Here is a 12,144-nt window from a genome sequence, read left to right on the forward strand (position 1 = left end):
TGAGGAGAGTAGGCATGTTGGGAAGGAGAGTGAGGATTAGGGTTGTGAGAGTGAATCCCTAATCCTCCCCCTTAAGATTTATTTATAGATGTAAAATTGTAAGAATAATATCCATACCATTCACCCTAATAAGTGTGAATAAAAAAACATCATAGACTTATTACATCAATGACACCCAAGCTTACTTATATCTTCTAACAATATCCAAAGGAGAAAAATGGGTAAGGGTGGCTTATGAAACTACACCTAATACTTTAGGCCCTAGTTCTAGCCCTGTAGATTCTTCTCAAGGCCAGATAGACTTTGGAGAGGTAGAGGTAGAGGTAGAGTCAGTTCATGCCGAGGTAGAGGTTGAGGTGATGGTAGATCTGAGAAAGTGTGTTCATTGTGATCTGACCAACCATTACTCAGATAGGTATTGATTACATTTGGAAACTCACTTTACCACTCATGAAAATAGTGGGTCTGTATCATAAGCTACAACTCCTATTACTCCAAGGTTGTGAGATGAAGTGCAACAGTTGTTTCAACAACACCAACAGCTATGCAGTGCCTAGCTCAGCTCTTAGTTGGTTCAACTTTAGCACTTGTCGTTCGTGCTTGTACTTCTACAATTACCCTCGCCACTTCAGGTATATCTGCTCTTCATGTGTCTCTCGTTGCTACCTATGTTATTGATTCAGGAGTTATTGCTCATATGTCAGGTATTTCATATTTGTTTTCTAACATGAAAGAGTTATTACATATAAAGCAAGTTAACTTAGCATATGGGTCTATCTCCTTAGTTCAAAGAGTTGGTATTGTCACTCCTACATCTTTTTTGTACCCTGTGTCAGCTTTACTTATTCCTATGTTTCCATTGAACCTGTTATCATTCATTCAATTAACTAAGTCTATGAATTGCTTTTTACCTTTTTGTCTTACCCACTGTGTCTTTCAAGACCTTGTGACAAAGAAGACAATTGATTTTGTTAAGTTGTGGAGCCTAATCAATACCCATTGCTAGTTTAAAATTAGGGTGTCTAATTCTTAACAAATGTTATTAGAGTTTTGGTTCGTGATTGAGAGCAATGGCTGGCGGAGAAGGATCGACACTCAGAATCAACAAGTTCGATGGTATGGATTTTGTGTTCTGAAGGATGCAGATTGAAGATTATCTGTACAGTAAAAAGCTGCACGCACCACTACTGGATATGAAACTAGAAGGTATAAAAGATTATGAATGGAATCTCCTCGATAAACAGGTGTTGGGAGTAGTCCGGTTAACACTGTCGAAGAACATTGCTCACAATGTGGCATCGGAGAAAATCACAGGATGGATGATGAAGATTTTATCCGACATGTATGAGAAGTCCTCCGCAAATAATAAGGTACATCTCATGAAAAAACTGTTCAATATAAAGAAGACAGAAAATACATCAGTGGCATAACATTTGAATGAGTTTAGCACGATTGTAAATCAATTGACCTCCGTTCAAATTAAATTTGATGATGAGGTTCATGCTTTAATTCTTTTGGCATCTCCTCCAAATTGTTAGAAGTTTGTGATGGTTACGGTCAACAACTTGGTAGGCAATGGGAAGTTGATCTTTAATGATGTTCGGGATACCATTCTTGCGGAGGAAGTTCGTAGAAAGGACTCCGGAGAATTGTCGACATCTAATTCTGCCCTATGTGTTGATACTAGGGGCAGGCTTTGAGAGGAATTCCAACAAGGGCAACAATAAAGGGAAGTCAAGGAATGGAAGAAGCAAGTCCAAATTCAAAAGGAATGTGGAGTGCTGGAATTGTGGCAAGTCTAGTCACATAAAGAAAAACTGCAAAACACCGAAGAAGGATGAAAAGAAGAACGATGTTGTCAATAAGGAGACTAAAGAAGTACAAGATGTTTTACTCTTGTCAATTGATAGCCCTATTGACTCTTGGGTTTTAGCTTTATGAGTTTATTTTCACACCACCCCACATCGTGAGATCATGGAGAATTATGTTGTTGATTATCACAGTAAGGTGTATCTTGCTAATGGAGAACCTTTGGATATTATCGGTATTGGTAATGTCAATTTGAGGATGTCAAATGGGTCAGTATGGAAATTCACAAGGTAAGACATGTACCAAAACTGATACATAATCTTATCTCAATAAGGCAGGTTGACGATAAAGATCATAATGTGACTTTTAATAGTGCTGCCTAGAAAGTCACTAAAGGAGTTATGGTTGTTGCACGAGGAGTTAAAACTATAACTCTTTACATCACTTCTAGTTGCAGTTGTTGATACAGTTACTAATTCTGACTTGTGCGTTATAGGTTTGGTCACATGAGTGAGAAGGAAATGAAAGTGCTTCAGTCCAAAGGGAAGCTATCAGGATTGAAAACTATAAACAACAATTTGTGTGAAGGTTGTACTTTTGGTAAGTAGAAAAGGGTTCATCTACCCCTTTACAATGCATTTGAAATATGGTCATCCTTCGTCGGTAAAATTAATTCAATTTTTTCTAGAGTTTTTTTTCCAATCTTTCTTTTCAATGCGAGTCATGTCAACTGGGCAAGCATCATCAAAGCTCATTTCCAGCCTCACATCTTAAGAGGAGTCAATTATTCAAGGATGTTCATTCAGACGTTTGGGGTCTTTGTCCTATATCTAGTGTGTTTGGTTATAAATGCTTTATTTATTTCATTAATTATTTTTTTAGGTGCACATCGATCTTTTTTATAATTTAATAAAGAATCAATTTTCAGCCTTCATTCATATTTTTACATAATGACAATGGTCTTGAATTTATGAATCATAATTTGATATCTTTTGTCAAAATCAAAGGATCACTCATCAGACTTCGTGTGTATTTACTCTTCAACAAAACGAAGTACCAGAACATAAAAATCGTCTCTTACTCGAAATTGCTCACACTATGATGTCACATATGAAGGCTCCTAAATAGTATTGGGGTGATGTTGTACTTACTGTGTGTTTCTTGATCAATAGGATGACTTCGTTAGTTCTTGAAGGTAAAACTCCTATTCAAGTTTTGTTACCTTATGTCCCTTTGTTTTTTATATCTCCTCGTGTCTTTGCATGTGTTTGCTTCACCCATATTTTGGGACCATCTAAAGATGTTGTATCCTCGAGTGGTCAAGTGTGTTTTCCTTGGGTATTCTTGCACACAAAAGAGGTACAATTGTTTTTGTCCTTCCAATAGAAAAACTTTTGTATCCACAGCTATCACATTTTTTTAGGATACTCCCTTCTTTGAGTCGACTACTTCAATTGATATATTGTCTCCTTCTCTAGTCCCTGGGTCAATTATTCCTCTTCTAGTTGATGATTGTATTGGATCTTCATTGAGCGCCACTATTGAGAAACCATTGTAGGTGTATCAACGTCGACATGTGCCTCCTTCTCAGCTTATGGAGTTCTGTCTCATGCTAAGCCAAGACTCAACTTCATCTTAGGATCTTGAGGTAAGTCATTTACACCTACCTATTACTTTAAGGAAGAGTGTCAAGAAAGATACTAGTCATCAGTTGTCTCATTTTGTTTCATATAACTCTTTGTCTAATAGCTATAGAAAGTTTACACTATCTAGCACCACTTGCACTATTCCTTCTTCAGTGCAAGATGTTTTGTCTTTCTAGAAATGGAATCAAGCTATGGATGATGAGATGGAAACATTATTAGACCGATGGACTTGGTAGTTATGTGACTTACCTTTAGGTGTTGCAGTTGTTAGTTGTAAATGGGTGTATACAGTGAAGTACAAAGTTGATGATTCTATTGAGAGATATAAGGCTCATCAAGTGGCAAAAGGATACACATAGACTAATGGAGTAGATGTTTTTAAAAATTTTCTCGAGTTACTCAATTATCATCAGTACATATTCTAGTATCTATTGCTATTAATCATGGGTGGTCCTTATGTCAGTTAGACATTAAGAATATTTTCTTATATGGTGACCTTGAAGATGAAGTATATATGGAGCAACCTCTAGGGTATGTTGCTCATGGGGAGATGCACAAGGTATGTAGACTCAAGCTAGGCCTTTTGAATATATATGTTCCAGTTTGAGGGGGTGTTGAAAAATCAGTTTAAGGGTATTTTGGTTAATTTACATGATCGATTATTTTATATTGTTGTATTATCTTATTCTACATGTTTGGTTTAGTTTGTATACCAATTTTTATATTCATAGGAAGTGTAGAATGGAAGATATAATGGTATAAGTGATTTAGTGCAAGTAGGGGCATTTTAATAATTATCAAATCAAACTCAATAAATAGCATTAGGAGTAGTGTACGACCCCCAATGCAACTCACTCTAGAGCCCCTTTTCAACTCTCTCCTTCTTTTCACTCTTTTTCTCTTTGTTCAAGTTTCTCATCCTTTTACATTGTTTAATTTCAATAATTTCTTGCCTTAGACAAAGAGTCGGAGTCATGCTTTATGTACTATAAAATTCATTTCACTAGCCAAAGATGTTGATAAATACTATTGATGTACCAGGCATGCATTTGCAACAATATCATTTATCACAGAGTTCTTCACAACTTTGTATGTGGGAAAGCAAGCAAAGCTAGGTAAAGAAGTAGTTTCTTTTAGTGAATATGAAAGATTATAGTGCCACTACATGAAAAAAAAAAAGTCTTATTTTCATAGGTACCAGCTTGAGGGGGTTTCATTATCTGATTTTCAAATATCTTGATTGTCTTTGTATGTAAAACATATCCTTCCAAAGTTATAGACTAAATTTAGTTACTGATATTTCAATGGCAAAACTGTGGATCATTGATTGGTAATACGATTTCTAGCAAAATCTCATTAGTGAAACTTAAATTTGTGAAGTTACAAAAGAATATTTTCCTCTTTTTTTAAATAACAACCTAACATCTTCAATCAAGTGTTATGTATTGTAAGCCCAAGCTCATCTTATAAAATTGTATTTTTGAAGATTTTAGTGTTGTGACCATGTTATTACATGTTAAACACATCCAATGTATCCTTCATGTTAGGGATAAATCCCTATTATATGGCAATATAAAACTAAGAGGAACGAGGTCACGTTATGTATTTCAATGTATAGAATTTGATAATATAAGAATTACAATATCATTTTTATCAATGTTGTCAAAATCGGAATGAACCGGTTGGTGCAACCAGGAAAATCTGAATTGTACCCTTTTCGGTTCTTATTTAGACAAAAAAATAGATTTACCTTAAAACCAGATGACACGGTTAGTTGGTCTGGTATGACAACCGGTTGTGTCATTTTAACTTACTAATCTATTGGTTTGTGTTAAAAGTTAATGAAAAAATATATACCATAAATTTAAAGGTAGCATCTCACTTTGGTCCAACCTACGATTGAACCTGATCAAACCTGGTTAGATCAAAATTGTTCATCTTACCCTTTTGAAGGCTGGTTCAGTTTTAATAACATTGGTTGCATTGATGTCTAGGACACATTTATTTGGCAACTTTAGAAGAAATGTTTTAGCGAATATCAGCAATTTGTGTAAGAAGACACATTCAATGATGCAGCTAGTAATTTCAATGTGATAAAACCCAAATATTTGTGAAAGCACACATGTATCAAGCTAGGGGATGACTACAAATTGTAATTTTGGGGGTTTAATCTCATGGTTCTCAAAGAAACAAAATTGTATAGGACAAAGCATATAGAGATAAAACATCATTTTTTTAGAGACTATTCAAAAAAGGATGATTAAATTGAAACTCATTATAACAAATGAACAACATGCTAATATTTTAACAAAATCCTTGAACACTAACATCTATTCAAAAATTAGAAGTGATTTGGGCATGGTTAATATGCAAGAATTGTTGAAGAAAATTCAAAAAATTTAGTGCTTAAGAAGTCGAATTCATAAAAAGTAATTGAATCATTTTTATCTACACCAGTCGAATCCTGCTCAACGAGATTGAAAACAAGGTTCAGATAGAAATGGAGTTGAAACCTTGGTATTGAAGTCAAATCCTAATTAAAATAGAATCTAAAGCGTAAAAGAAAGAGTCAAATCCTAGAACAAGAGAAGAGTAAATCACCATATCTTTTATCCTGGAACAGATGAAGTAACCAAGAAATCTCCTCTAACATTGCCATGTCTTTTATCTGGCAAAATTGCATAGGACCTCTAGTTGATATGTACTCTGTTTCCCTGTTTCAGTTTCGTAATTAAAAACCAAATGGATCAAAAGCAAGAGCAACGAAGTCTAAGCAAATCCCATGAATGAAGAAACCAAAGCACCTGAACTGAGAAGCCACTCAAAACTCATGATAAATAATACAAAATTCCAACCTATTTGCGGTGATCTTCAATAGAAGAACAGGCTCGACTCTTCTAAAAATTAACTCTCATTGCCTTGGAGATAATTAAAAACACTTTTTTCATCTGTCACCTACCTAGTAGACCACCATCTTAGCCGGCAACACTGATGTCAGGAGGAAGCTTAGCAGTTTGTATCTCGGTTGAATGAGACAAGGAGTGTAGACTTCCTCGTTGTATACGAGGTGGAAGGTGTCTAGTGGATTTCTTGGAGCCAATTGTCCATGGTAAGAACACGCCTGTTCCTCCGCGTGATATCCTCCTGGAGGGGTTGACAACCATGGCAGGGGGGGCTGACCCTATCATGACCAATGGCGCTGCATGGACGAGTCCCCATTTTGAGACCACACCCATTGATCCATGCCCCGTTGGCCTGCTTTGGAGCTTGCAAGCTTGTGGCTGTCCGGGTTGCCAAAGAGTCATGGCCCTTGTTAATGGAGGGATGGCAGATGGATTAATCCGTGAAGTATCTGGTTCTCGGACCTTGAAAAATGTAATGATGACTCTCCTGTTTGAGGATGGGCACATAACGTGTTGTGCCATATCTGTACTATTGCCACGCATGACAAGCAAGGACCTGAGAAACCGCTAATTCTTCATCAAAATGTAATCACTTTTTTTAAAGTTTTGCATCCTAATTTAGTCAATGAAGCTCTAATTAATCAGCCTAGCAAAAAAAAAAAAAGATTAATAAACACAGCTTACTGGACAGAATCGTTCGGGTCGAAAGCTTACCCTTCCTTTAAAGAGAGCCTGAGAGAACCTTTGCAATCGCCCAAGTTATCGCTGATGAGAACCCTGCCGAAAGTCATGGTGGATTCCGAGAGAAAAAGGGTTGAAACAGGTTGGTCCAAATGAGGTGGCTTAATGTAAGGTTGTGAATATTCCCCCTACAAAATTCATCACATTACTGAATATACTTGGCTTACCAATAATTGGAATAATAACCTGTATCGAAGTAAAGTAGAATACATTACTTCATTAAAAAAGTTGATTAGACAGCCATTAGGTCTTCTCTTCTCAGGAAGTAAGTGGCACTCAATCAGGTGATCAATAACAGTTTGCAGAATAGGTGGGATTGGCTCAATATTATCTGCAAAACAAGTATGAAAGATTTTTAGTTGCTCAGGGATGATACCAGAGAGAAGGGAATTTCCATATTTATTATTTTTTCTACAGCATTAGAATTGCCTCCAATACCAACGGTTAAGCGCTATAAGTGTAGCAAGTCTTCAAATAATTACATGTTGCATCATCTTTTAGTGAACCAAAAATTGGAATCCCAAGCTGAATAATCTCTCTCTTATTCCCCTTTAGTTGCTGGTTGAATAAAATGAACGTATCACCTGAAAAAGTAATCCAGGCAAAAACAGTTAGTTCAACATTTACTACAGAATGAAATATCAGTTCAGAAACTGATAAAAATGTATAAGAAAAAATTCTTAATTTGAACTGATTTAGAGTTGTTCTAGTTTTTCCTACCATCATATTCATTTAGAAATACATTGCTCATTCTTCTTCAATTGCCAATGTCGCTATTAGAGCCTTCTCCAAACTATTCTTAGCTTTAGATCCATGGATAAAGGCAGTGAAATGATAATCCAACCCAAAAAGTATACAATTCAATAATAGAACTAACTTTCTAAACCCAGGGTAAGGACTTTTGAGGTATCGATAAGGTTTGAGGTGACTAATTCTATAACGGGTTGAGAATATCGAGCAATTCAATGCAGACTCTACTCTAGATGCTGGTGTTGTTGATGTGAAGTCTTTAACTCATTCTTTTCTCAAAGTAGTAGTCATTTGCTCATACCAAACAAAGGGATATAAGTTGGAAAAAAAAACCTGATAGTTGTCCCTTCTGCCCTGCAAGATGGAGCTCATTGATGAAGTTCGTAAGCTTTGAAAGTTCTAGCTCAGTGAAGATGTCCTCATAAAGTTTCAACCCTTTCACGACATTCACCTGCCAAAAGCAAGAGCAGCGGATCAAAACATATCCAGAAATAACCAATTCTCAAGCTTTCAGAAATAGGCCAGCCAATGCTGTATCCCTGTAAATGTTTACAGAAAGAACTGGAAAATCATGAAAGACAGAACTCGCCATATGCCCTCTCACTGGCTCCTTGGCTACGAACCCTTTAGTGATCTTGATCCGGGTGAGGCGTTCTTTGCTGTCTTGATTGTCAGAAAAAATTTGGTAGCTATCAGATGATGAATTCTCCAAGTGAGATCCTAAGACGCCACACAAAAAAGAGAGGCATTAAACTTCTATGGAAGACTACATAATTGAGAGGAACGCACTGTTGCTTAACATGGGGAGTTGGTACTGACAGATGAACAAACAATGTCTCCGTTGTACGCAACTAGCCATTTACACTGAACCTTCAAGTACGAAAATTAAATCGCCACCATACAACTAGAATAACCAACAAACAGAGCCCCGAACTCTGAATGCTGTTGGGCTGTAGAAACTGGTGGGACGTTTTTCTCAAGTGATCAGAATTTGGACCATTTGTTTAGGTAGAAAGTAAAGACGATAAATGTAAGACAACAGTTCAGATCTAATTCAGGAAAATAAAATGGATCCAAATTGTTAACACGATTTGATAACAGAACACTTTCAGATATGATTTCGGTGCACTACGTTTCACTTATAAATGGTGGCCACCTATTATGACTGACCACAGTGAAAACTGAGGAAAACTTGGATTAAAACGAGCGCAACGGCAGGTAGTCTATGCTAAAATTTGCTAACAAGGTCAAGAATATTAGAAAGATAAAGACAAAACTCTATAAGGTGATTAGAAAAACGGATTTTAGAGATCCAGGTTTGTTGAATGCCTAGTGGAAGCTACGTTGTCATTCGTGGAAGAAAAATGAATTGCTGCCTAAATAGGGGAAGAAATCGTTTAGTACCCATCAGCGACAAAACGCACGGCAGCGATTACTCGCCGGCAACAATAAATGATCATTCACATTACCCATATCTGAAAGCTCTAGAAGTTGCTCCCCCCAAACATAACAGTAAAGGCCAGCCTCGAAGGTGCAAAAACGAGCAAGAATCTCGAACCCCACGAGGAATTTCGAACAACCTGTGCGTAATCTGGGACTTTTAAATGATTTACAATAAAAATATAATATTTATCTGCATCTCACTGTATGAAAATATGACCTAGCACACCGACCAATCACTGCGGTCGCTTTTATGGTCAGCCGCGCGACTTCAACATCACTTCAGCAGAAAAGCAGCGGTGAATCGAATCGCATTAAAAATTTAAAACAGAAGTACCTATTCATTTCACGGAGAGCCTATGAAAAGGTAAAGACAAAATTTTAGAAGATTTGCAATCGGTGTTTAGAGTGAAAAATGGAGAAAAATCAATAGAAATGACTCACGTGCTTCTAAAAAAGTTGAACAAAGTAGCAAACAGCAAAAGAAGAAAAATGAAAACACATTCAGGAACACCTGAAAGAGATTTTATTTTCCAGTTAAGTCTTTCGCTAAACTATCCTGAAACCAGACCACTAGAGTTGCCGGTTTCCAAATTGTCAATACGGGTAGGTTTGCTGACGGCGTACGACAGGGAAGAAGTGCCCGCGAGGCCGCGCCTTAATCGAGGAAACAATATCGTTGCGATCAGAGGCATCTGACGCTTGAATAAAAACTGTAAACCAAGAAGGAACCACGAAGATTCCATTTCCACCACACTTCTAAAACCTCTCGAAAACCCTAATTTGTTTTTTTAAAAAGCCATTCATTACGGATCCAATTTTAACGGAAAAAGGTTGAGGTACTCACCTTCTCCGCTCTCGGTCTTCTGATCAGAAGACTCTACACCGTCCAGATCATGATCAGTAACGCCGCTTCCTTTCGCATCCTCTCCCGGCGCTCCGTTCTCAACTCTCGCAACTTTAACCTTACTGTTACAGACGGACCTGTTTTCTTCTCTTTCGTTCACCTTTTGCTTCTTCTTAGTAGCCAGGTCGCGCAGCTCAATCGCGATCTCGGCGATGGAGTAATACTTTTGCATTTGCAGCACCGGAATCCAGTTCAACCTCCTCCGGTGAACGGCTAAGAATACAGATTCGTACTCCGCTATTTGATCTGGATTAGTGATCTGCGTAAGGTGGTTGCATAGCGCGTCTATAATCGCATTAGCCGCCGCAAATTCTCCACGAAACCAAGCAACCACGGAGTCTCTTGCGATCGCCTCCTGTAGCGGAGAAGACAAAGAAGGTGCCACGGCCGCCGCCGATGGAGACATGAGTACCCGTCACCGATATGTAACGTTTTCCAAGTCCGAGAGCGAGCCCGGCACACAGTGGAGGAAAAGAAGAGAGAAAAAGGATGCGGGGTAGGAGGAGGGTCAGGCAGAGTACAAACGAAGGCTGGCTATTACTATTATAGCTTCGGGAGGGCCGGCAAGCCGAACCACACCGACGTGTCTGACTACGTGGACCAGAATTGTTGACGTGTCAGATTTTCAGGACGTTGTAAAACCACAAGAAAAGAAAAGGAAGATTTGGTTTCCTTTTCACATGACTCCACAGTGAAAAAAATTAATCTGCTTGGGCAGATGATTCGTGCAAATCGACCTAAAAATCCCTGATAAAAGCTCGATTAGAATTCGGGTCGAATAAATTTATATAAAAAAATTATATTTAAGAATAATAAAAATAAATAAATAACTAAATTCAAGAAGAAAATAAAATAATAAATTATTGAAGTAAAAAATATAACGATAAATAAAAAATTAAAAAATCAATAATAAAATCTGAATTTAAAATAAATAAAAACTAAAAATTTAAAATATAGAAAGCAAAGAAGGCAAAAATTATTACAAAATAAAAAATGTTTTAATAATGAATACAAAAACTAAATTAGAAAGTAAATAAATAATAACAATAAAAATAATAATAATAATAATTGAATCTAAAATAAACTGACGATAAAAGGTAACTAGGAGTGGTATCAAGTTAAGCTGAGCTCGAACCTCCTTATGTTCAAGTTGGGTTTGATTTAAATATTTCGCATTTGAGTTCGAACAAAGCCTAGACTCGAGCCTAAACTTATAATCGAACTCGAGTCCAATAATTTTAACCGAATTCGATAGAGATCTGTTAGAAGGGCAGATGCGGTTGGCTTTGTTGGTCCATGGAAACCATCAATTGATCCATTCCCATTCACCTCCATTTCACAAGTAGCAGCAAAAATTAAATTAGGGTTTTTTTTCAGGTTTGTGGTATTTATTGGAGCAAAAAAAAAAACAAAAAACATCAAAGCATCATAAGTTGTAAAACAAGGGCTTTTGGTTTTAGCGGTCGGAAGAAGAGGGAGAAACATCAACAAGCTCATTTGCCCGCAAGCACCTTTATCCTAGAGAGAAAGGAGAGATGGGCAAATGAGTTTCCTTCCCTTTTGTAACTTTTCAACAGGCTCTGCTCACCTCTGTAAGTTGTTCTGTAGTTACAGAAAGTTAATTGATGACGAAGAAATAGAGATCGAGGAAGAAATCAAACAAAAACGAAAACTAACCTAAAGGGGCAGATTGCAAACCTCTTCTTCCTCTGTTTGGACTAGGGAAAGATCCAGCCGAGTTAACTTAGCATCGCCATAAGTGATTTCCTTCTGATTTTCCTTTAATTTTGTCGTTGATTCCCCGAAACCAAAAACCAAAGATAAAAAGTCCATAGTCAAAATCAAGCCTGAAGATAGAAAGCCTCCAAAAACCCTTATTCGTTGATTCTCTGAAATTACTCGTTAAGTAACGAGAAAGCTCGAGAGCCACTGAACCGAACGGCGGTTC

At 37.1% G+C, this 12,144-nt stretch overlaps 1 protein-coding gene across 2 annotated transcripts; it reads right to left on the reverse strand.

Moving 5' to 3' along the window:
- Positions 1 to 5,932: 5,932 nt before the first annotated feature.
- LOC137959092 (RNA demethylase ALKBH10B-like) lies at positions 5,933 to 10,691 on the reverse strand. 2 transcript variants are annotated; one of them, XM_068806391.1, is made up of 8 exons: positions 10,137 to 10,691; positions 9,319 to 9,429; positions 8,439 to 8,569; positions 8,183 to 8,300; positions 7,582 to 7,683; positions 7,315 to 7,430; positions 7,073 to 7,227; positions 5,933 to 6,914 (listed from the first exon to the last, which is right to left on the reverse strand). In XM_068806391.1, the coding sequence occupies exons 1-8, from the start codon at positions 10,600 to 10,602 to the stop codon at positions 6,431 to 6,433; spliced, it is 1,683 nt and encodes a 560-aa protein (XP_068662492.1). In that variant the 5' UTR covers positions 10,603 to 10,691; the 3' UTR covers positions 5,933 to 6,430. The 2 variants fall into 2 exon arrangements, with proteins under 2 accessions (XP_068662492.1, XP_068662493.1); XM_068806392.1 differs by lacking the exon at positions 9,319 to 9,429.
- Between the last annotated feature and the right edge of the window lie 1,453 nt (positions 10,692 to 12,144).

This window comes from Aristolochia californica, unplaced genomic scaffold (assembly GCF_029961685.1).
Source record: "Aristolochia californica isolate CCGP_79_NKW_82.1479 unplaced genomic scaffold, dmAriCali1.0.hap1 SCAF_3, whole genome shotgun sequence".
In the NCBI taxonomy this organism is placed as follows: domain Eukaryota; kingdom Viridiplantae; phylum Streptophyta; class Magnoliopsida; order Piperales; family Aristolochiaceae; genus Aristolochia; species Aristolochia californica.

Bases quoted from the DNA above. Each gene is read 5' to 3' on its own strand.
- LOC137959092 (XM_068806391.1), bottom strand. From the start codon at position 10,602: ATGTCTCCATCGGCGGCGGCCGTGGCACCTTCTTTGTCTTCTCCGCTA. The intron at 7,684-8,182 runs GTTTTTTTTTCC...TTACTTTTTCAG, and splicing joins GCAGAAGGGACAACTATCAG to GTGATACGTTCATTTTATTC. The intron at 7,431-7,581 runs GTAATTATTTGA...CTTGTTTTGCAG, and splicing joins ACTAAAAGATGATGCAACAT to ATAATATTGAGCCAATCCCA.